The sequence below is a fragment of the Podarcis melisellensis genome (assembly GCF_964234715.1).
Source record: "Podarcis melisellensis genome assembly, chromosome: 10".
NCBI classification, from domain to species: Eukaryota; Metazoa; Chordata; class Lepidosauria; order Squamata; family Lacertidae; genus Podarcis; species Podarcis melisellensis.
In genome coordinates this window covers 32722992-32748070 of record NC_138542.1, presented here as the reverse complement: position 1 = coordinate 32748070, position 25079 = coordinate 32722992, and the positions used below count along the sequence as shown (strand labels likewise).

Sequence of the window (25079 nt, the reverse complement as noted above, 5' to 3'; positions counted from 1 at the left end):
ATATGACCTGAACAGGAAACATAACTTGGATATTTCAAATGTGATGCCAAACTATAGGTTGTTGGTTTTTTAAAAAACCTTGCATAACCCTTAGCTCAATTACATTGCTTATTTGAACATCACACTTTTGATCTTGTAGACTTAGAATCATAAAATCATAGAGTTGGAGGAGACCACAAGGGCCATCGAGTCCAACCCCCTTCTGTAGATACAGAAGCTCAGAATGGCTTATGCTGACATATTGACCTTTTGTGCTGCCTCCAGGCTGCAGTTCCATGATGGCAACCAACACCCTGGCCTGGACCAGGGTACTGGTGCATTGCATCAAATTGTGATGCTGTTCCTGTTTGGCATTGGTTGAGCCTGACTGGTATCTTTTTACATGCCAGCTCCACCTCTCAAAAGAACAGACCACCAATAGCTCTTCCTCAGATGTTCTGGTTACAGTATTTTTGCATTAAGTCAATATGGCAAAGTATTTTACTGCCACCCTCAAACCACCTACTTGATTCAGTTCTTTTCGTTTTGTTTGCAACTATATATTCCCTACATTTTTCAAAATGGGGGTAATTTATAAAGCAATGGTCAAGTGCTCGCTTTGGCAGCACAAATGCTAAAATAAAGCAATGGTCAAATGAAGGGAGCTAGCCACTATAAATCACAAATTAGACAAATTTTAACAGGGGCTGTTTATTTAGGGGGGATATTGCTGAGAAGCAGATGTGTTTCAAAGTGAGCAGCTACCAGGGTGTCCAAAATCAATCATATTTTCTTGATTTAAAAAGGATGTAGTAAGTCTATAATTTTACCATGTATATCTTTGTTTCAGTGCTGTGGTTCAAAGCCTCTGAATAGGAAGTAACTCACATTATACAGTGACACCCCTCCCATTGCACATGAGCACAAGTGTGCCTTATTAGTTTTAATGAGGTACTCACTTGAGTTCTGGAAAGTTTTCAGATGATATCAAACTTTGTAGTGCATGATTTCCTGTTAATTTTAGATGAGTTAAACCATATAGGCCAGTTACAGGAAAAGAGGACAATAGGTTGGATGACAGATCCCTGCAAAATTAAAGGGGGGAAAACTAGTTTACTCTTCCAGAAGGGTGGGATTTTAATTTTTTTTATTTTGCCTGAGGGTATTTGTTATTGTCGCAGAGTATTAAATTTTGCAAACGATAAAACATAAAGACGATTCAGTTGACAAAGGATGCACCTTGGTTCCTGGTAAATTTGCTGATTCATCTCAGAGCCCAATCCACTTGGAAGTTCTCTTGTACAAGCCACATGGAAAGGAACAGGACTGCAATAACATGTTACTGGATTCTTCTCTCCATTTTTATTGTTGGCAACTCTTTGATGCATAAAGGGCCTTTACTGAAGTTATGTGTACAGTGGTACCTCAGGTTACATACGCTTCAGGTTACATACACTTGAGGTTACATACGCTTCAGGTTACAGACTCCGCTAACCCAGAAATAGTGCTTCAGGTTAAGAACTTTGCTTCAGGATGAGAACAGAAATCGGGCTCCAGCGACGCGGCAGCAGCAGGAGGCCCCATTAGATAAAGTGGTGCTTCAGGTTAAGAACAGTTTCAGGTTAAGTACGGACCTCCGGAATGAATGAAGTACTTAACCTGAAGTACCACTGTACTTGGATGTCAGTGTGCTTGCAACCTAACCAGATTGTCTTAGTTGGACTCTGCAAAATTGGTCAGCATCTGGGATATTAGCAACAGCAACCACAGAACTAAAAAAACACAGCTATTGTTACTTATACTGATGCCTTCCAGCACAAGGTTGTGTCCAACTTTAGTTCTCTAATGTTGATCTACAGCAGTCCTAGAGCAGATTTATTGGAATTAAGGGACTCGACTAACTTAGGGCCATTAATTTTACTCTGAGTAAAACATAGTTGGATACAGCCCACAGTTTTTAAAGAGCAGGCAAACTTTTCCATTGGTAGGTTACTTGTATGTAATCATCGTTGACCTGGTTCGCCTGCCACACTAAGCCAAACTATGGCTTACCAGGAGAATGTGAATGTGCAGGTTCCTGGAGACAAGCTCACAGAACCTTTGCTTCTCCCTGGTCTTTCTTTAAATTATTTTTTTACTCCTGTGCTGTGTTGAACCTGGGCTCATCAAAACTGACTCTCTTGGTTAAACTCTCTCCTCACTAACCAAAAGTTGTAGCCAAGGTTTGCTCTTAAAGGTAAAGGTACCCCTGCCAGTACGGGCCAGTCGTGTCCGACTCTAGGGTTGTGCGCCCATCTCACTTAAGAGGCCGGGGGCCAGCGCTGTCCGCAGACACTTCCGGGTCACGTGGCCAGCTTGACGAAGCTGCTCTGGCGAGCCAGCACCAGCGTAGCACACGGAAACGCCATTTACCTTCCCGCTATATAGCGGTACCTATTTATCTACTTGCACTTTAGGGGTGCTTTCGAACTGCTAGGTGGGCAGGAGCTGGGACCGAAAGAAGGGAGCTCACCCTGCCGCGGGGATTCGAACCGCCGAACATACGATCGGCAAGTCCTAGGCACTGAGGTTTTACCCACAGCGCCACCCGCATCCCTCAAAGGTTTGCTCTTAGTTTTGGCTTATTGTGTTGTGCAAACCAGGGTTGTGTCAAAAGCCAGAGCATAAAGCGAGAGAGAGAAACTTGCATCATGCTGCTTACTCTACATAGTAGAGCCTGCCCTACTCCTGGTATCTATGCACGCTGCCAAGAACATGCACAGTGGCACCTACTGATGGGATGCTATGGTTCCAAGCACCTGTGCAGTGCCTATAGTCACTTGAAGGCCTCATGCCACAGGCCATGCAAGTCCTCCTTGCCACTTTAGTAAACTAGGGGAAATGTGGGACAACATGGAGGGCTCTAGTTAAATACTGTGGTAGGCAGGAGCTGAATGAATCTAATTAGATTTAGAGCCAGGCTCCGGAGTGATCTGGGTCTGATCCAAATTTAATCATGTGGTGCATCTGCTGCCCAAGCTCTCCTGTTCTGCATTCTCTCCATCACTAATTGAGACCATGAAACAATGCAGAAATGCAAGACCACTATGGCTGGCCAAACAAAGGCCAAAGCTACTTTGTTTTGCATTTTGTTGTTCATTAAATTGTCATTCTATTTTACCCTGCACTGAATAGAGCTTTTTTGTCACTGGGTATTTGAATGATCATAATAGGACAGCATCAGATATAAAAAAGCAGAATACTTACAGTTTAATCAGAGACAATAAAGAGGAGAATGCATTGGCATGAATGACTGATATTTTGTTCCAAGCTAAATCCCTGGAAAGGAAGAAAATTATATATGCTTAAAAATGCATGGAGATTTACTTTGAATCTTTTAAATTAAACAACAATTAACTGCATGAAATCACTTCCAGTAGGCTAATTTTAGACCCGTGTTTGGACATTATGATAAGCCACAAGTCATGGCTTACTGTGAATGAGGAGCATGCTACTGCACACAGCCAGATTGCTTCTCCCTTTGTTGCCCTGGGACCAACAAACCACTAGTCTAGGCTTAGTGTGCTGTATGAACCAGTGCTCACAGTTTGTTTGCCTCCAAGGTTTGTTCTTGGCTTACCTACTATGGTTTGTTTGGAAGAAACAAACCATAAGCACTGGTTCACACATCACACTAACAAGGCTCATAGTTTTTTGCTCTTGGCTCAAGAAAGGGAGCACAGCAGGAGCACATTTTATGGCTTACTGAAATGTACAAATATTCTGGGTTGCAAATGCACACATCTCTTCCCCTTGATCCAGGATCTAGCTAACGAATAAGCAAATTATGGGATGATCTCTGGTCTGGTTCAGATAAACTACTGCTGTTTGAACAAACCATGGTTTATTGGGGGGGGGGAGTGTTGGGTTCTCCGCTCGCTCCCTTCACTCCTCAGTTACATTCAGATTGAGACCCAACTACTAAATCACCATGACAGCTGAACCAGGAAATGTAGGCAGTTTTAAGTTTACAATCAGCATCAAACCCTGATTTGTAATCCTGGTTCACAGACTATATTTAAACCATAACTATCTAGTTCAGATGTTATAGGAAACTGATTTTATAAGTGTCTCCTCAAACTAGGCATGTGAAAGGATGGCAGAAAGGGAGGGAGACTGCTCTAACAAACCATGGTTTACGGACGTGTTAAACCTGAACAGAACCTTTCTCTATTATCTACTAGCTTCTCAATAGACCTTCCTCTTTCACATCTGCAACTTCTCTCGTAAGCCAATTTCTCAGTCTTTCCAATCTTTCTCCCACATTTTCCCTTTCATATCTCCTTCTGGATGCATGTTGTTTTTTGCACCAATGCTTCATCATAATAAGAACATATATAAGAAGAGTCTGCAGCCTGTGGAAAACCCAACATAGGATAATACAACACTGAACAGAATATTATAGAAACGGATCAATTATTACTCCCATTACATGGAGTGTGGCCATCAATTTTTGTACATTTACATACTCTGCTCCTTGCTCTTTCCTATTGCCATCTGTATACAATTCACTCAGCTTTTCCATTCAGCAGTGGATTTTGAAGTGTACCCATAAGAGGCTTCTATATGAGTTAAATCAAACTTCCTATTTCTTCAGAGAAGTCTGCAAGCGGAAGCTATTTCAGGGTTGGGGTTTTTTGTTGTTGTTCACGGCTGTGTGAATTCATTGCTGGAAATTTTCAACGTCAGAATGTTTGTTTTGCTTTGGCAAATCTAACCTGGCAAGCTGAATGATCAAAGGGGGGAAAATGGAAAGCAGAATATGTAGGAGCAGGCAGAGGAAAGGAATGTGAGCTTCCATGTTTCTCAGTACCAAGGTAAATAGCTCTTTTATGGCTATACTCACAGTGAACGTAGGGCAACCAGCTGCTGAAACGTGCCCGCTTTGATTTCATATATTTCATTGTGGTGTAAATCACTGTAATGGCAAAAAAATGGCTTTAGAGAAAACAACTTCTAGAGAACTTCAAATGCTGCCCAGGATCCCAGAACTACTTCAGATGTCTCAAGAGTTTGAGTATATCTAGTGGGACTTTGACTGCCTCCTCCTGCCCCTGAACCACATCACAAACCGATCTCTCAGATGCAAAAGTTGCTTGGTTTACGGTACTTGGGGCTTGTTATCAGGAAGCATAGGTACAAAGCCCCCTTTGGTTGAGTGTGCAGAACTCGTTGTATGTTTATTTGAATATTGGCCATTGTTTAGATTTCTTTTAGAGCTATATGTTACACGAAAAACAGAATTTCCAGTCTTCTCATGCATAAGAAACAACTTGCACTCCAGAAATATGTATCCTATTCATCCTGTCTCTTTATCCAAAAGGAAGAGAACTGCGAAGGCGTCGTAAGAAGCAAGCTAGATGGGAAGAGCATCATATCCTGGATCAAAGTTTAGAGCTTATCCACTCCACTGAAAACTCCACGGACAGTCATCTAAAAAATTGAATCTTCAATCCTCCCCACCATCAAAAGCCCTTTATAGTTATATATTTTATTTTTCTTCCACATTAAACATGCAAAAGAATGTGTGATATGATGGAATACATGATGCACCAGACCTCACCAAATGCTTCTCTCCCTAACCCAAAACTATGAATTTAAAATACAAACCAAGGTTCTGACTCATATATACAGGTCTACTCCTTGCATTGGAGGAAATGGTAAAACTTTCCTCATGCGAACATACATTATTTTTTTATTTTTATTCTTTGTAACCTTACACTTTCTGAAGATTTTCACAAGCAGTAAAATGAGGCAAATCACCCAGCTGGTTATACGAGAGGTCTCTGAAATACAAAAACAGAAAAATATAAGGTGGCTAATTCTGTTAAATAGTAAAAATATATTTAGGGTTATTGCTTCTTTCTGGATTCAGTTTTCCTTCAAAACACAACTCTTCTTTTAATTGCTTAAAATAATCTACTAGATACTTAGTTTTAAACCATTTTTCTAGCTGGATCTGATCTTTCGAACTACAATCACAGTGAAATTTAATTAGCTTCCCAGACTACACTTTAAATTAAATAATCTTGCCTCTGACCTTTAGAACTGCCATATCTTTAACTGAGGAAAGTGGTTTGAGGAACTAGAACTAACTTTGAAATCAATCACTACGGGGTGGAGGTGGGGGGAAGAGAAAGCCCTTCAAATGATTTGAGCCAAAACTCAACAAATTGCAGAATAACTGAAACATCTGGACTCATTTATAGTATAATATAGCTAATCAAAAACAAGCCACGGTAATTTGCAGAAATTGTAAAAAGAAGAAAGAAAAAAAGGGAAATAGGTTTGCATCCTGTACTCCTTTGTGCAGGGGAAACTCCCATCAGGCTTAATATGACTTTTGCCTCTGTAAAGAAAGAAATGAGAGTGGACACAGGGACATGTCCCTTGGTTCTGTTTTCTAACCTTAGATGGTAAGGTTTTGTCCCTGGGCTAATATTCTTTAAAATTAACTTATGAAGTTAACTTTAAAGTTCTCCTTGTATGGGTGCGATGGGAAAGCTCCCCGCCTAAAGAGCATTTACTTCTCGCAGGATCCATCTCCACTCATTGGGAGAAGGGTATCAATGCCAAAGTCAAAGGGCATGCTCATTTAGCAGGAAGTAAAACACAAGAGCTGCACTTGTAACCTCATCAGGTGTAAGTTGCAGAGGGACGAAAATGGTAAAGTTATAGTAGGTCATTTTGGCTACCAGTGTGTGTGTGTGTGTGTGTGTGTGTGTGTGTGTGTGTGTGTTAGAGTGGAAATTCCATCCCAAGGGTAACGTAAAGTAACTGTAAAAATGGTCAATACAACAAAACCACAAAAAGCAGAAACATTGGAGGAAAGAACTGTCAGGCCACCCTGTGGATTAGCAATGGTAATCTTTGCACGTCAGGTTCCCTGGTCTTAAGGATTGGTTGCTTCAGATACTGACAAAAGATTCTCATGGAAGTATATGGCCCAGGGCACACACTGCACATTTTAAGCCTGTAGACAATTATCCTCCCTACTCAGATATGGTTCTACACTACAAGGAGAGCCTGCAAGGAAACTCCTGTCTATAGGCATTCTCTCTCTATCCCCCACCCCCAAAACAACAGGTGGGCAGCGGAAGCAGGAGTGGAGGGGACACAATGCCAGGGCTGGCACCAGCAGGCAGGCAGCTATTCTCTCCGCTTGCGTGATGGTTAATTGCATGAGAGGAATGCCGAAATAGAAACAAATGAGAAACTTGCAATCTGGACAAAGAAAAATATTCCGTAAGTTGAGCCAACATTTCTGAATGATTTTGTTTATACGTAGGCCTTTTCTGCATTTAAAATAAAATTGTCAATGCTTATCTGCCCCCCCTTTAAAAAAAACAAACCCCACAAATGTGAATTTAAATCAGTTAATTCTATACATATACAGTTGATCCGTGATGGTAACAATACTGTCAGTTGAAACACCTTTACTGAGTTTGGTCCTATTCTATGCTTTGCAGGAAAAGATACTTCATTTTGCTCCCAAAGTCAGAGGAGCAAAGGTAGCTCATAAGCAGCAATATTTAATGTTGCTGTGATAGAATTAGTACCCAACTTTCTAAGAAGTGCCCACAAGAGCCACTTTGGCACCATGACTGTATGTTTTTAGCTAGTGTTATTAGAATGTTGGCTAAGCAAACTAATGCCAGATACATTCATCATGATGTAATCATTAAAGGAAAGTGCAGTTGGCCCATTCACAAAGAAGTAGACAGAATGATTACTTTTGATAGTGATTAAACTAACACTGCAGCATTCTTGTAAGCTACAATAATGTATTGGTTAATCATTATAAGGAAACAGGTCTCCCATACATCTTGGGAATAGTGTTCAAAAATCCAATTGAATAAATATGCCTTGGAGAGAAAATAAAGGTATGGAACATTAAGGTATAAGTGAGGATGGAGTCTGTCCCCAGTTCGGTGATTATCAGAAAAAGAAAAACCTTTAACAGAATGGAAAATGGGCTTCCCTGGCCCCTTATGTATGCTTTCTGGATATGGGTGACTTTTAAAAATTATTTGAAAAGCAGAAGGAAGCTTGCTTAAATCCATACATTCTATAAATCCTATACATTCTCAATTTTCTCCCTCTTATGGTCACTGCAATCAGTTAACTGAGCATACTCTGACTCGTGATATTGCTTGCTCATCTCATTTTGCCAGGCCGTCCCACCATGTGTTTTACTTTTCTTGCATTATAAAGACATTGTCTCTCCACCACAATCCTGTGTATCAAGTACAGACTGTAGGCACTGCAACTAGGGGCCATGCATCATTTATGTTCTGTACTCTGCTTAATGGGACGCGGGTGGCACTGTGGGTTAAACCACAGAGCCTAGAACTTGCCGATCAGAAGGTCGGCAGTTCGAATCCCCGCGACGGGGTGAGCTCCCGTTGCTCAGTCCCTGCTCCTGCCAACCTAGCAGTTCGAAAGCACGTCAAAGTGCAAGTAGATAAATAGGTACCGTTCCAGCGGGAAGTTAAACGGTGTTTCCGTGTGCTGCTCTGGTTCACCAGAAGCGGCTTAGTCATGCTGGCCACATGACCCAGAAGCTGTACACCGGCTCCCTCAGCCAATAAAGCGAGATGAGCGTCGCAACTCCAGAGTCGGCCACGACTGGACCTAATGGTCAGGGGTCCCTTTACCCTTTACCTTTACTCTGCTTAATACACCATTAGCTCTGGATCAGTGCTGGGTTCATTTTATTTTATCCTGCTTTTTCTGCAAGGAACTTAACACGGCATACAGTTCTTATCCCACCTGTCGAAGAGCCTTGAGATAGGGGTTAGACTATGAGACAGCAACAGGTCCTGGGTCACCTAACGAGCTTTGTGGCTCAGTGGGGACTTAAGCTCAGTCTCACCAGCCCTGGACCAACACACTAAGCACTCACCCTACTCAATCTAGTGCTAGTACTAAGTCTTTACATGACGCTGGAATATTGTTGCTAGGCTCTTTGTTATGCATCTGTTTATGCTCTTGAATTACAAGAGCTAAATAAGTGAATTTCCATGGTGATGATATAACACATTTCTGAGAATGCTGTATCTTGAAAGTTCCTAGGATTTAATGTAAATATGTATTTTATACTTACAGTACTTGGAGGTTGGGTAGCTGGTCACAGATTGTTTCAGGAAGGTATGTGATCCGAGCTCCTGTAAGGGTCCTGTTAAAAAATTAGGCATATCTCCTTAGAGTGATTCATGCCAATGCCCACCAGGGAGGAGGGACTGAGAGAAGATCCTGTGAATTGGGCTTATGTGAGAATGGGCTTCTGAAAGGAGTATGGAGCATGGGGAGGGGTGTTCAGTTGTTTCTCCACCATACAAGGAGTAAGACCATGAATCAGATCGTAGTGTCAATGGGATCAAACTAGCTCAAATCCAAGAAATTTGAATTGATCACGGTTGCAGACTGGGTTGAACATGATTGGTTGAAGGACAGCTTCTTTAAAGCAAGTCAGCATCGGCAATAATTAATGCCATCTGCTTTCAGCAGTAACATGAACTATTTGTCTGATACTTACAGGCTTTCCAGACTTGTTGTCCCAGTCAGATCGGGAAACTCTGTTATCTGTGAAGCACCATTTAGTGTCCTAAAGTTACAAACACAATGTAATTAGTGGGATTTTTTTTTTTTTTAGAAAGTGCAAAGGAGTTGTTTTAGTGGTGAACTTATGGATACATACAAGGTTCTGAGTTCAGGTAAGTGCTGAAAAGCAGACTTTTCCACAATCTGAATAGGGTTGTCATAAAAATGGCTGTGAGGAAGAAGAGGAGGACACATTTAACACTCAAGTTTTATATTTTTAAATACTTTTGCAATAAACCGGCGGGGGGCGGGGCAGGACATTTCTTATTAAAACTTTGTAGAGCTAGCTTGCAATCTATTCTTTACCCCTTCTCCTCTGGAGTTACTTCTTTTAATGTGCCACACCTTTCTCCCTTGCTTTTTGAATTTGCTCCCCAGATTATATGCTTATTTTGATTTAGACCAACTGTGTGATTATACTTCAGTGTGCATTACTGACAAAATGTGTGGCCTAGAGACATCAGAGTGAAGGGCAGGAAATAAATTAATGAACAAATAAATAAATAAATAAATAAATAAATAAATAAAGGCAGGGATGGAATTGAACACACCTCACACATTCAGAGTAAGAAATGATTAGGAAGATAGTGTTCATACTAGCCTAGCGAAACTCTCCCATCTTGTTTCTGCACTAACATATCTCACTTTATTAAGCAGAGATATGCACAAGACTTGTGCCAGCATGCTCTGTTTTCCAAATGTGGAAACTAGCGTTATCAGGTTACGGGGGGAAACAGGATCTGAAACCAACGTCAACCTGGTAAACAGTTTCCTGGTTTGAATATAAAGAGAAACTATGTAAGGCCTTTTACACAAGTAACTCTTTATAAAATGGCATTTTATTCACTTTTTCGCCTTCCAAATGTCATTGTATCATGTATGTGTCTGTTGGGAGCTGGAGCTCAAAATTTGGATTTCCCAACCTTGATTTTAATGTGTACAAAGGGGGGGGGGGCGAGATTTCATAAAGCCTGAGAAGCAATGGCCTGCTCACAGAAAGCAGAGAAGCAAGATACACAACGAAATTTAGTAATTAATTTCACATTTTCTATTAAAGGTGAACTGATACTACTTACATTGCTATAAGGGATGGATTGCCCACAAATGCCTGTCCAGGTATTGACTTGATATTATTACTATGAAACCCCCTGGAAAGGAAACAGAGAGCATGATACACATACACACAATATGTGAAAGGCACAGTCTCTTGGGATAAAAAAATTCAGATCTGTAGAATGCTAGCAGGTGTAATAATGGAGGTCTTCTGTTTTCTAGACTTTACGGCAGTAAATGGGGATGGATGGATGGACAATCAGGCAGGGAGGGTCGGAATTTTGCAACAACACCAGCAATTTTCTCAAGTCTTTCTTTTTATTCCTAAAAGCTGCAGGGAGTGAACTTGCCCATTCCCTGTAGTAGCAACATGAAGAAATGTTTCTGTGATACACTGGTAAAGTAGTGTTTATGAACAGTTTATGCTGAGCGACGTTTTTTGTTAATAAGATTTGCAGCCAGAGCTCGCATACATGTTTATTTTGGAGGTAGGTCCCACTGAACGTGTCCTCATGCAAGCATGCCACTCTTCTAAATATCTTACTGGACAAAGTTAACTAAAATAAACAGGACCAGCTCCCAAGAAAATGTGTTTCAGATCAGGGTGCTAATGAATGCGAACATACATAAAATCCCAGGGCATCCTGTACATTTTAGGCTTTCACAGTTTCTTTATGAAAAGTATTTTAGATGAACAAGCGAAAAAGGACAAGCTAAACAATGTAATTGCTGCCATTTAAGAAGGAAGCAAATTGTCTCCAAATTAATTACAGCATTTTATTCACATGAGTAATAATCTATTGTCAGAAACAAAGGCAGCAATGAAGTGTTCAGCAGGAACAGTAATGATTTGTGTGGGAAATGTTCATTTGTTCAGTCAGGTATGAACAAAGCTTCCCAGATTTAAACTGAAGCATGGGCAAGACCATCAGCTGCTGCTATTAGTAGGTTGGCTCAGAATACTGGCTGCACAAGAAAATTATCTCTAGAGCAGAACCCTGAACAATTAAAGTTGAGGCAGAGCACAACACTAATTATTATTTTTTATAAAAGATTTCTAAGCTACATATAAAAACCCAGACATTTCCACAGTGCTTTATCATCTGCAACATCATATCATTGTGGGGGGAATGTAAAGGCGAGTTTTTCAAGATGCAGGCAGTGAGCATGCCTATTGTAAAAGTTAGCTATTTGTTCATTAATGTTGTTTCAACATACAGTAACACTAACTTTCTGCCTACCATGACAATTTTGAATGTGCAGTTGCATGGCCAAGTGAAAAAAGAACAGGCGTCCTCTTGCATATTTAAGTTGTGTAGAACAGGCCCTTTTTAGCAGATGGAACTTTTTTTCTGATTTCCCTATGTGCAGGATGGAATGGTACAGACCAGATGTAGGAGCATCGAGTCAGCCTCCTGATTGCGTATTTCAAGCTTAAGCAGGTGGGGGGAATAGCTCAAGAAAAGGGTTGCAGCTATTCCATGCTGTAACAGAGTAAAAGCACATACCCCTTACTCCCTTATAAATCTCTTGGTGAGGAAAGTTATTGTTGTCCATGATCCCCAAAGGAAGTCAACTCATAGCACAGTGCTTTTCCCAGTGCAGTGGCTGAGTATCTCATCCTGTGAGCATACTAAATCTGAGAAGTCAGATTCTTATTTGGTTAGATGCTGGCTTCCTCTATGTCAGCCTCCCCATCTCTTGGGGACAAAACATAAAAATGTATCATTTTGAACACGGTGTTTTGCCTTGATCACATTAAAATTACTGAATCTATCCTAGAGGTGCCAGCCATTTAGAATCAGTATTACAGTGGTGCCTCGCAAGACGAAAATAATCCATTCCGCGAGTCTCTTCGTCTAGCGGTTTTTTCGTCTTGCGAAGCAAGCCTATTAGCGGCTTAGCGGATTAGCGCTATTAGAGGTTTAGCGGCTATTAAAGGCTTAGCGGTTTAGCGGCTAAAAGGCTATTAGCGGCTTAGCAGCTTAGAAAAAGGGGGGAAAGCGAAAAAAATCGCAAGACTCGCAAGACGTTTTCGTCTTGCGAAGCAAGCCCATAGGAAAATTCGTCTTGTGAAGCGCATCGAAAAAAAGAAAACCCTTTCATCTAGCGGGTTTTTCGTCTTGCGAGGCATTCGTCTTGCGGGGCAAGTACTGTTATCTTTCATTTTCAATGCAACCTCCATTTCATGTATTCCCTGATCCAAAGGCTTTAATAAAAATGCTTTCAACCATAAACCTGGCATTGATTGACTTAGGACCTGCCTTACCCACAAGTTTAATTTATGCTATAGATTAACTAAAGAGGGGAACGTGGGAATATCCAAAGTGAGTCTGGCTGGCAGTGACCAACAGGTCTGAGAAGCATTGATACACTATTCTTAAAAAAACCTCTGTAGATCTCAACAACCTCCTGGCTTATGAGCAGGGGTGCAAAATGGGAGGAGGTGGTGGCAACTAATGTTTACAGAGGTTCCACTCCCCTGAGAGTGCATTCACACAAACACACCAGATATAGGAGTGGCAAAAGGTTATGATGATTTCAAGCCTAATGTATACGGCACACAAAAGCATACTACTAAAAACAGATATTATGGTCCCCTTGCACACAGCATGAACAGTTGGGAGTTCTTAGTCAAAGGGGAAAGATGAAAGGAGAACTTTAAAAGTCAAAGATGGAAGTTTTTAAATCTCAGGCAGAGCATCACAGAGTTCAGTATATGGACTTAAGAGGAGAAATGAAACAAAAGGTATCCTAAGAGCAAAAATGAGTTTGGCTGGGGAGATGTCATGGAGGGAAAGGATGAGAAGAAAAGGCTTTGCTGGCATCATTTTGTACAATTTGTGTTATAGATTTATATTTAATCTGTAGAGGAAACTCGAGCCCTTTGTTTAAGCTAGGTGTGGCTAACGTGTGGTCCCCCAGATGTTGTTAGCTTCCAACTCCCATCAGCTCCAGTCAACATGGTCATTGCCCAGGTCTTGCAGAATTTGGACTTCAGCAACATCTGGAGGGTTGCTAGTGACCCAGCCCTGGTTTAAGCATTAGCCTGGTAGCCAGAGGCTACAAGGAATTGCATGTAGGCAAGTGAGTGGACTGACAGAAGATGGGCAGAGAGCAGAAATATAGTTGGGTGCTGTGGGAAGGCCAGAACTCTCCCAACCAGGTGAGTATTTTTTATTTATTTTTGTGGATTAGTAACCTTCCGGAATGTATTTAAAATACTGTGATAGTTCAAATGGTGTCTGCAAAGCTTTGGCAACATTTTCAATTGCTAGCAATTGTCCTACTAGAGACATGCCACTCTTGAAAGAACCTACTCTCTCTTTTCTTTGGCTATTACTTATGAATCACCATGTAAATAAATGAAGTCATTGCTAAGGATTTTTGGATTATAGCTGTGTTTGTGTTGCCTGGATTTTGGGATCTGAGAGCTGCTTGCTGAACAGGGGGAAATGTTGTGTGTGTGAAGCAGCCCTAACCTCATTGGAAGCCCTTCCAGATGATATCACAATTTATGTTCAAAGGCCTTGGGATTGATAAGGTCTGTTACAAGTGAAAATATCATTCATCTTGATTATAATGGTTTCTTTTTGATGTCTACAAGATGCACTTGTGGGCATTCTGGTAGCATCTGGAAATACATACTTCTTGTGGCAGTAATGGGCAAAATTCAGATGAATTTTGGCCCAAATAATTTTTAATATGGAAAATGTTCCCATATGCTAAATGACACCCATAATGTTCATGGAGGTACATATAATGGGGGTGGGGGAATCAGTACTGGAAATCTGCATGTGGGATGTGCCTTTGTGGAGTCAAGGCAGCAGTCAGTCAAACAACCAGGGAAAGAACTGCAGGAAAGCTTTGATGCCAAGGGCTGTCTTCTGACTCTGGAATGCTTTGATATGGCTTTCAACCAAATGCAGGAACATACAGTGCGATCCTAATTATGTCTACTTAGAAATAAGTCCTATTGAATTCAGTGGAGTTTCGAGGTAAGTGGGGTTAGAATCGTTGCCTCAGGCAGCAATGTGAACCATACATGCTAAGGAGTAAGGAGTAAACTCTATTAAATAAGGGGAAATTACTTCTGAGTAAATGAATAAGATTGTGCTGCGATGGTATAGCAAAACACCATGTATACAACTAGGCAAAAGTTAGCCTTGACTACTTCCCACTGAAATCAACAGAACTAAAAATAGTTGTGACCATTCAATTATGTTTCTTTCAATAGTGCTAAATTCTTAAGCGGGGAGAAGCCAGCTTACTTCATACCTGGACTTGCTCAAAATAAGCTTTTATAGCCTAACTCCTATGCTTTTAATTTTGCTGCCCATGATGGTATTTTGAAACCCTGTTCAATTCAAACACGGGGGTGCCTGGAGGGGTAAAGTGCAATAAATAAATCCTCTCCTACCTGTTAAAACCCATCCCACAAGTTCAAAAGGTTAGACATGATGACTCGGAAAATACCCCTATAGCCATTTAATTGTTCTGTGTATTTTGCCACAAGGAAACGAGGTGAATCAGTCTCAGTCCAGGCCGCTTTTCACCTTACATTATGAATTCCCAGAATTTAGGACGTTACAGTGCTGTTTTCACTGAAGTTCTTTCAATGGCATTATAAACAAGGGAATCAAGAATCCTCGTTAAACCACAAAAATGGTCAATTCATTTTTTAAAATAGCCAGTGAAAATAGCAAAATATTTTCATTATCAATATAGGCCTTGTGATATGGTTCCAATTGACCTCCAGATCTGGAAGAAATTCTGTGGGTAATTTATAAGTCTGATGGATGATGTTTCAAGGCTAAAACTGCAGACACCTCACCGGAATAATGCAATTTATTTAATATAGTGGCTTGGCTGAATAAGGCTGAAACACTTGACAACCTTTTAAGTAAAATAAACTGCTGTGCAAGAGCTGAAGATCAGTCCCCCCCCCCCCATACCAAAATAAACTTGGTCACCACAGAAATCTACTCAGCTTGTAGCTATTTTTTGCAGCAGGTGCAAGAAAGACCACCACCACTCCCAGGGTTTCCCTACCTGAATTCCTAAAGCATCTGGACCACAGACCCAACCAAGAAATATAGGTCTTCCTAAGTTGGAAGTACAGGCAAGATGACCCTCACTTTTAAGTGAAAAAGCTGTGTGTGAACACTACAGAGGTAAGTGGGGTCTCCCCCACCGAAATACTTGTCCTCTCTTAATAGGTTGGCACCATTTATTATTGGTTGTACCAGCAAGCCACATTTATCTTTCCTATACTCCAAGTTGATATCAAGAAGGCGAATAAACCAGACGTGGTCAATAAAGACAACTTATCAAGAAATGATTCTTCTTGGATTTGCTTGAGTACATTTTACACAAACTTTTGGGAAGTGTATTGGCACCTCCAGAAACCAGAACACAATACAGAGTGCCTTGAAAGCATATCTTGCCTATTGTATCTGCTTTTTGATGGGACCAATAGTAGTGCCACGCCATCACAATGTAAAATATCATATTCCCCACTCATCTACCCATATACAACAGAAACAAAACCTGCATGTTAGTTCCAGAAAATCCTCATAACTATGAGGATCAATAAAATAATAATGTCAGGAAGTACCTTAGAAGCATACTAGAAAGTAGAATGTCTCCATTGGGTATGAATAATGTCGTATTCATTATTTACATATTGCCTATATTCTATATACAATCAATTCAGTCTTGCCCCAAGCTCTACTCAACAGTAGACCAATTAATGGTCATTCATTCATTTCAGTGAGTCTACTTTGAGTGGAGTTAATGCTGGACACAACTCAATCAATATACCAAAGTTCAGGTCTGTTTGGCTGCTATGACTCATGGAATGGCCATTTTGCAATCTCCCAGAGTAGACTAGTTAGTTCGTACTGACCCTTGGTTACATAGCTGCCCCAGTTTCATCTTCAGAAGTATGCAGAGGGGGCCCAGTAATAATGCAGAAGTATTTAGGATTCCATCTTTCACCTTTCTTTCTCTCTGATGGTGGTCAAGTCAAGCCAAGTGAGGCTCCGAGTCCTGGCCATGAGAAGAAGAAGCTTCTGTAGAGCTTCTGTGATGCTACCAGCTTAGGCGACAAAAGGTGCACTTGAAGCTGGAAAGCCAGAATGATTTCCCCCCTCCTAGGTATGAAGGATGTGTTGCTAGTCCTGGCATTTCTAGCAAAAATGGATATACAGTTATGCTAACAAGCAATTAGCATTTGAAACAAAGCAATCCACAGGAAGAAAAGGGGATTCTAAGAAACTTTGCATTCAGTACTTACAGTTCTTTCAGGTTTCTGAGTGCCCTGACAGAGACGGGGAATTCATCCAGATTATTGTAATTTAAATCCCTGGATGTTAAAAAAAATCAAATCATAATAGCTATATTAGATATATGAATGATTATACAGTTTTTTGCAATGAAATATTTTATCTGCATTGCATTTATAGGTCTATTACTTCATAGAACTTCAAGAGTAGGAGATGAATAGGAAATGTTTATGAGCATTTGTAAACACTCCATCCACAGTTTTGATTACGTCGTGCTAAATTAATCTATTCCCAAGAAATAATCTTAGGTCCACTTCCCCAACTGAGCATGCCAGAGTGACAGCTGAGCTTTATAAAACATGTCAGCTTCCTAACTTACTCTTACTGGAACACACACACACACACACACACACACACACACCTTTTAAAAAACTGCAAAACCAAACCAAGAACACTGTTGTAGGCATTGCCAGTTGTTGCAAATTAGAATTGTGTGTATTTAAATCTGCAATAGTAAATATAAACCAAGTGAAAAGTTTAATCTGGGTAAAAATCTACCAAATTAGACAATTTAAGAATATGCAAAGATTGATAAGTAAGTTCCAATGTCACTGTTATGTTCCATTGCCTACTAATTGGAAAAAACCATTAAAAAAATTAGACATCAAAATGTACTTTTATAGTTTCATCACAAATGTTCATCCTGAACCTGTAGTAATCCCAAAATAATGTTTGCCTTTTATTTTTTATTTCTGCATAATGTCAGTGAAAACACTGAAAACAAAGCACAACAAATAAAAGGTCAACTCACAAAGTCTCTAGGTTGTGGAGACCATCAAAGCATTTCTTTCCCAGGGAGTAGATTCTATTGTTATGGAGATGCCTGCATTAGAACATTAAGAACACAAGTCAGAAAAACAAGCTATGTGCAGTAGACATAAAAGAAAACATTTTGATGCTTAAAATTCTAAAAGAAGTGTTGTTTTTTTTTAAAAAAGGCTGGCATGATTTATATGCAAGTCCTGTTCTCACAAAGGTAGAAATTGAGAGGGAATGCTTTCTACCTCTTACCTTTCCACTAGGCTTTCACTTGGCCTTTGGCTTTAAAAGCTGATTTAAAAATTACAGACTCAATTGGTATAGTTGCAATAGTTGCAAAACCAATATTTAAGTGTCTGTTTATGTATACTGCAACTAGGCAGGTTATGTTTGTAATTGAAAACAAACTTCTAGAGCACACGTATCTATAATAATGTTTAGGTTGGGAGAGAAGAAATAATATTTTTTTTTAAAAAAAGAAGCATATATGACACAAGGAATGTGCATGAAGACCTGCAAGAATGCTTGGATAAATTAATCAGCTATTTGTTTGTACACAGTGCAGTTTACCACAGTTTAATTTATGCCAAGTTAGGTTCCATGGTATACAATGTCTTTGTATCTGGGAGGTTCCTCTGCTTGCTATTGAACTGGAACTGCAACTACACACTCAAGCTATCTTGAGCCAAGCCAGCCATACCCAAGTTTTGTTTGTCCGCCCCCCCCCTTCTCCTAGCTGAAAGTGGGGTGACGGCAGAAGTTTTGCTTTTCAAGATCTTCTCTGTTATCATTCCCATTTTAGCATATGTGCTGCTGAAGTGAGCACATTTTGCTTTTCTATAACTATAATAGGCGATTGTGTTTTTTGTTACTACAAATTCCATGGGAAGATGTACCGCACAAAATTCGCAGAAAAATGTAAAACTACTGAAACCTAACAAACCACACCCACCACAACCTTGATGGAAAATAGGCCTGCCTCCCATATTAAACATATTCTCTCCCCAAAACAGCATTGCCAAAAGCTACTATTACATTTACATTTTTATTGACAGTAGGCCCAGTTTTTCTCTCATTGAAGATGGTATCAGATTTCACATTGACCTGAAGTTTTACGTAACTTGCTGAATTACGCAGGCTTAAACTGCAAAGTAACAGGGCAAGGGGGAATTCAGCAACAGCTCTTTCAGACTGGGGGGGGGAGGGACTATATGTGAATTATACATTCAAAAGGAGAGTGCCAAAAACATGCATAGTATTTGGGTATATGGCACAAGAAGAGCAATATATTCATTTTTTTAAAAAATTAACTATTAGCATAATCACAGCCCATGAATTTTGCATGTTGGCCATGCCCATTCTGTATTTTGGAGAGAGAAAGGGGGGGTAACCAGTACTTTGCAGAGCCTCACGCCCCGCCCCTCCATTGCAGGAAGGGCAGAGGGTGTTTTGCCTCAGATGCCCAAATGCCTTGGGCTTGAATCTTTGAACAAGGAGAGCATCAGAATCATGCTTTCCCATCACCCCCTGCCCCCAAGACTGCATCTTGAATTAGCACATTTATATAGCAGTCTATGTACATGGAGTCCAACACATGTAGGCTGCGGCTAAATGTTTTGCTGCACTATAACACTGTAGTATCAAGGTTGCACATCTGGGCCTACACATGATGGACTATCCCAATTCCTTAGAGGCCTGCATGCAGTTATTGGGTGATGGGACAGGTACACCAGGAAGACCAGACTCGGAAAGCTCAGTCCGGATCTTTTCACCGGATGCATTCACTCAAATATTTACATATGGATAATAATTTGTATCATTCCATTTTGTGCTTCTATAGGTGATGGGAGAGATCTTTTTGTAACCCATATTAATTTGTTTTTAAAGTGATCCAGTCAAGTGACAGAGACTGGATCCCAAGTGTCTCTCTCCTCTACTGAAACAGCAAGTGTAATCAAAGCTTATTTGCCAGCAATTTGTTTCAGTACTGCAAATGGCAATGAATTCGAATTTTGTCTCTTTTTACATGGGCAAAATAAGCCATATTATTCAGATGGGTGTATGTGTGTGTTAGGATTCAGGAATAAAGGGAAGAATGTAGTATTTACAATCTCAACCTCTATTTCATTCAACTAGCCACATTAACCAATTGTTAACCAATTTTTGGCTCTATCAATCATGTCACATTTTTGCTGCTCGCATCTACTGAAAGCACATTCTTTCTCTCTTATTCATATAATATTAAACCAACTACTTCAAGATGCAAAATAACAAGGTTCAAATGTTACACTTTGAAATGCAATGAAAACTTACAGAACCACTAAACTGGAGAGGTTTCCAAAAGCGTAATCTGGAATGTGGTATATTTTGTTCAGAGCCAGTGTCATTGCTTGAAGTGCTGGCAAACTTCTGAAAGCTTGCACCGGAATTTCTGTCAGAGAGTTGTCATCTAACCACAGGTGTCTCAGTGAAACCAAGCCACTGAAGCAGTTGGGGGGCACGAGGCTGATATGGTTAGCATCAAGGCGTCTTAAAAAAAATGCAGAACCGTTATTATTATTATTATTATTTTGCAGAAGAAAAATCTGCTAATAAATGAATCTAACAGGGAGCAAGGAGCAAGTTTCTGCTTTTGAGAATAATAATATCCCAGTTTTTCAATACTTTCTTTTATCTTCCCTTTTGTATGCTGCAAACAACTGTAAGCATTTTATCACACTTTGATTAAGGTCTGCTGTGGGCCAGATATGGAAGAGACCAGATTCATGGACCAGATTCAGCTTTGTGGGCCATTTCTAGCTTGAAGGCACATGGGTTAAGAATCATAAACCATTTTGTAAGCGAGAAAGGGCTACAAAAAAAAGAAAGAAAAAAAATGTGACTTGCCATTCTTAGCACTATTATAAATTGCCTCACTGAATCGATGTTTTAAATATAAAGGTGATGGCCCATTCTCCATGTGTGGTACTGGGCAGCTCTACCAGTGGTAACAGAAACTTAAATGTGTGACAGAATGGTTCTGGAAGGGCACTGAATCATCCTTCCTCATATGTTTTCCAAATCCAAGATGCAAATAAAGGTCCCTTTTCAGTTAGCAAATTCTTTATTTTACCTTAACTCAGTGTTCTTCCTGAGGTGAATCTAAAGGCACAAAAGAACTCCTAATTGCTGGCGCTGGTTGTTGCAGAGCCAGCAATAGGAGACCACCAGGGAACCCTGAGCAAGGAAACATTTTTGGCACCCTCCCTCCTCTCACCTTCTGTTTTGCACATTCTCTCAAGTGCACTACATCACAGTTTTGTGCCCCCTCAGCTTGCCGCCCTGTGTGGGGGAACCACCTGACCCCCCCCCTAAATCCAGTGCTGGGACCACTTAACTAATATAATTGTAGAGTCCTGAAGAAAAGCAACAGGGTTTATTCCACAATGCCACAGTGCAGGTGTCACCAGTTTCCTTCAACAAACAATACAGGGTTATAGCAAAACCGCAAAAGTCCTCAATGCACACAGTCTATTTGTTACTGCATAAGGCAGTCAGCACAGCAGATGTATTTTCTCAGCACTATTTAGCAGCTAAGATATATTCTTTGGTGGTTTTGAAACAAAGGTTCCAGCACAGTGTGATTAGCAGATCCTGTTACCTCACTTGCTCCTAGTTCCATTGCTTTTGCATCCAAACCTTTAACAGTCTTTCGCTTTCCTGCACTTGCAGGGATGGAAAAAGAAGAAAAGGGACAGAAATCCAGGGGTAATCTATTTAAACCTAGCATAGGGAACCTGTGGCACTCTAGTTGTTGGTGGTCTATAGCCCCATCGGCCATGCTGTCTGGGTCTGATGGGAGTCCAACAGCATCTGGAGGGTCAGAGGTCATATCCCTCTTTAAAGGAATACAGAACTTAAAAAAAAATCCATAGTCTATCCTGTATCCGCATCAATATTAATTTTACTGGATTTCATAGATGTATTGGATTAGATTGCTTGGAGAGAGAGAAAGGTGTTATAGCACAACCCAAGGACCCCAAACCAAAATGCATTAGGAAGAATATTTGATGCAACATTACAGCTGGAAGTAACTGCTCCTTTAAAAGTATGTAGTAGTTTTCTTTCATAGAGTCATGGAATTGTAGTGTTAGAAGGGACCCCACAGCGATTCCTGGATGGGTTCGAACCACCAACCTTCCGATTAACAGCCGGACACACTGACCTATTGCACCATTGGGGGCTTTGTTCTTTAGATTAGCGTTCTCGGAAATGAACCACAAGAAACGGATAAGCCCAATAGGAATGAAATACCTTCAATGAATCAACTAAAAGAGTCACAGAACAGTGAGTTAGTTACCTTCTGAGCTTCATAGAATTGAAGCCTTCCTGGGCAAGGATGAAGGAACCCAGAGCTGAATATTTTTTTATCTGGTACTTGGTTGCGTAGAAATTATTACTGAATTTTTTGTGGTTTTGAGATTGGATTTAATTTGGGGGTTATAATTGAAATATTGTTTCAGTACTTTTACATGCTAGCAACTTTGAGTTCTTCAGAAAGTAAAGGAATAATAAACAAAGTAGACAGAGAAAGAGGGAAAAGGAGCAGTGGGAGGTGGGGTATTTCTGGTAGCAGCTGCATGTTTTGCTTCCATTTTTAATCAACAGCAGTTTAGTGTTACATTCCAACTTTACACTATGGTTCAAGCCCATGGCCTGAAGTTGCCTTTTGTCAAACAAGGCTTAGTCGAGATTAACCACACATCATTTGCTTCAGGAAAAAATCGCAAGCTGCAGTTAATAAAATAATGAAAGCAAAAGCTTTGGTCTTCTTCTTGCAGCCATACTGGTCGGAGGTAGGTTGCTAATGCACAAGCCCAAGGCTATTCTGAGTCATTCAAACCCATATCAAAACCCATATCAACCATGGTTTACAGTGATGTTCAAACCAGCACCCTTGTTTAGGAAATACTTTGCGGGCTAAATAGGTTGTGTCCAGATAAATTATACAAAAAGAAAAGAAAAGAAAGATGAAGTAAAAATATGCTTAAATGTTTTCTTTTTTTCACTGAACAAAATGAAAATGCAAGCAGACCAAGTAATCTTGTACGAGGCAAAGCTAGCTCATTTGAAAGAAACTGGGCTTTATGGCAGGCCTGTTAATCTTTTTATTTAAAGCTGCTTCTTCGTTTTTGCTCATGTAAAACGTCAGGTCCTTTCTATCTACTTGTTCACAGTATTTCTACCTACTGCACGAGAACAAATAACAATTTCTGTGGCTTTATGCCAGGCTGGCAAATAACTGAGACAAGGTCAGTTGGAACAAATTTATAAAAGTTCAGTGTCAAAGCCCTTTTACAATTAAATTTTCAATATGAAAACTGACATGGCAGGCTGTGGGGACACAGCTTCCAAAACAGCTCACAAGGTCTGTCAACAAATGGGTAAAGCTGGAAATGTTTAGAAATACCCACTCTCTGCAAGGGCAACAAGAATATTTTGTGCTACGTTTCCAAGTGAGATATACTTTAAATGGAAATACAAGGTTTCTTTGCATTTAGTCAGAAAGGCATTTCTTGTCTGTGTGACGTTTCAGTCTAAGCCAAGGACTTTAGAGTTCACCAGCTTGACAGTTACACTGATTAAAGCTTCTTTTTAAAAACCTTTTCTTTAATCAATTCGCACGTGTGTGTTTTTCTCCAGCAGGGCTAACATCCTGCCTTATATATGACCTAGATCTTATAGCTCTTTCTTCTAGCACTGCTGCTTATATTAGTTGGGATTGTAGGACTTTAGGCATAAGTCTGCATGATATGCCTGAGCAGCGGGCATACTCTGTACCCTCTTAAACAATAAATGATGGGCTGTCTGCATTTTACAGTAATTTACTTTAGGGCCAGCTCTAGCATCATCTGCAGTGTCATCAAGTGTCATCTTGCTGAATGGAATGGTACTTGATGTGCACAGGACTGATGGGTGAGAGAAGGCACCACCGCACACCTGACCTCCTGGCAGCGACATCTCTGCCACTTGCTAGGAGAAGGTGAGGTGGTCAGTGCTGTGTGAGTGCATCCATGTGCCTACACAACATCCATCACAGCACCCCTTTCTCTCCTGGTAAGCATCAGAGCCTGCTGCTGGGAGGCCAGGTGTGTGATGCAGTCCCTCCTCACTGACTGCTCCTAAATGTGCACAGACCTGTCCACCATTTCCACTGAAATATTCAAAGTAATGACTTGCAGAGCAATCCAAACACCAGACTTGTTGGGGGGCAGGCGGGTGTTGGATTGAGTGGCGGCACCTTTTGGCTAAGCTCTACCAGCTGAGCCAGCTTCCTGTTAGCCTCTGACAGGAAGTGACCCAAGCTCTGACAGGAAGTGACCCAAGTGATGCTCCATGGGTGCTGATCTCCTCCGTCCACATGCTGGAGTATCAGCACCAGCAGAGTCCATTGCAAATGGAACATTCTGAGGAAGGGGCAGAGGCAGGGCTGAGTTATTCAGAGATTCACTGGATCCTTAGCTGGTCAAGGTGGTCATAAAACATGATGGGGTACATTTGAATTTGCAATTAGGTATAACAGGGACAATACAGATATAGCAACAGTTAAAATATATATAAATTAAAACTTAGTCACTAACATATAACCTTAAATTATCATTTAAGGCCTTAATCATTATGATAGCACAGCTTGTTCCCTAAGTTTTATGGCAATCACACAGAATCTGGCTACCCTTAGGGTGATCTCAGGATCCTTGTCTTCTACAAGGGATTTTAGACATTGAAGTTTGGATTCATTTGGAGATTTTTGCATAGCAGGGGTAATAAATACCGAGCATATATCCCCGTAGAAACGGCAGTGTAACAAGGCATGAGAGACAGTTTCTACCTCCATCAAGCTACAGGGGCAGACTTGTTCCGCGTATGGTTTACCATCGAATCTGCCCTGCAATAAGGCAGATAGCAGCATGTTGACTCTAGTGAGGGTAAATGCCTGAGCTGGTCTCTCTTCTGTCAGGAGATGCCATTGGGCCAATCTTGACCCAACAGCTGTGGCTGCCTAGAGCTGTTGCAGGGGCTGGGCCCAATTGCCCTCTCCCCACTTTCTGCTGTCATGAACGGTAGGGCTACAGATGTGGCAGCGGCTCTGCTGCCCCAAAGGGTCTTGGCAGCAGCGACTTTGGATTGTGCCCTAAATTGTTCTATTGGTGGTGGGGGTATCATTGGTAAGAGCACCAGTGGTCAGCACAGCAACTGGTTGTAAGCAGCTACAAGCCATTTTGCATTTATATTTCCCACAGTGAATAACAGAATCAGTAG

General features: G+C 40.7%; 1 protein-coding gene and 1 long non-coding RNA gene across 2 annotated transcripts in view; one reads left to right on the top strand and one right to left on the bottom strand.

Moving 5' to 3' along the window:
• The window catches only part of LGR5 (leucine rich repeat containing G protein-coupled receptor 5), a 68724-nt gene that overhangs the window by 4510 nt on the left and 39135 nt on the right, over positions 1–25079 (bottom strand). The window contains exons 5-15 of the mRNA XM_081928017.1: positions 20094–20309; positions 17773–17844; positions 16973–17041; positions 10698–10769; positions 9719–9790; positions 9557–9625; positions 9125–9196; positions 5739–5804; positions 4865–4936; positions 3226–3297; positions 939–1064 (exon numbers count right to left, since the gene is read on the bottom strand). Of these exons, the coding sequence (XP_081784143.1) occupies positions 939–1064; positions 3226–3297; positions 4865–4936; positions 5739–5804; positions 9125–9196; positions 9557–9625; positions 9719–9790; positions 10698–10769; positions 16973–17041; positions 17773–17844; positions 20094–20309 (978 nt within the window). The remainder of the gene's footprint in view (positions 1–938; positions 1065–3225; positions 3298–4864; positions 4937–5738; positions 5805–9124; positions 9197–9556; positions 9626–9718; positions 9791–10697; positions 10770–16972; positions 17042–17772; positions 17845–20093; positions 20310–25079) is intronic.
• Positions 1071–2621, top strand: LOC309379215. Its single transcript, XR_014172416.1, has 3 exons — positions 1071–1384; positions 1645–2201; positions 2582–2621. It is a non-coding gene; the product is annotated as an uncharacterized lncRNA (long non-coding RNA).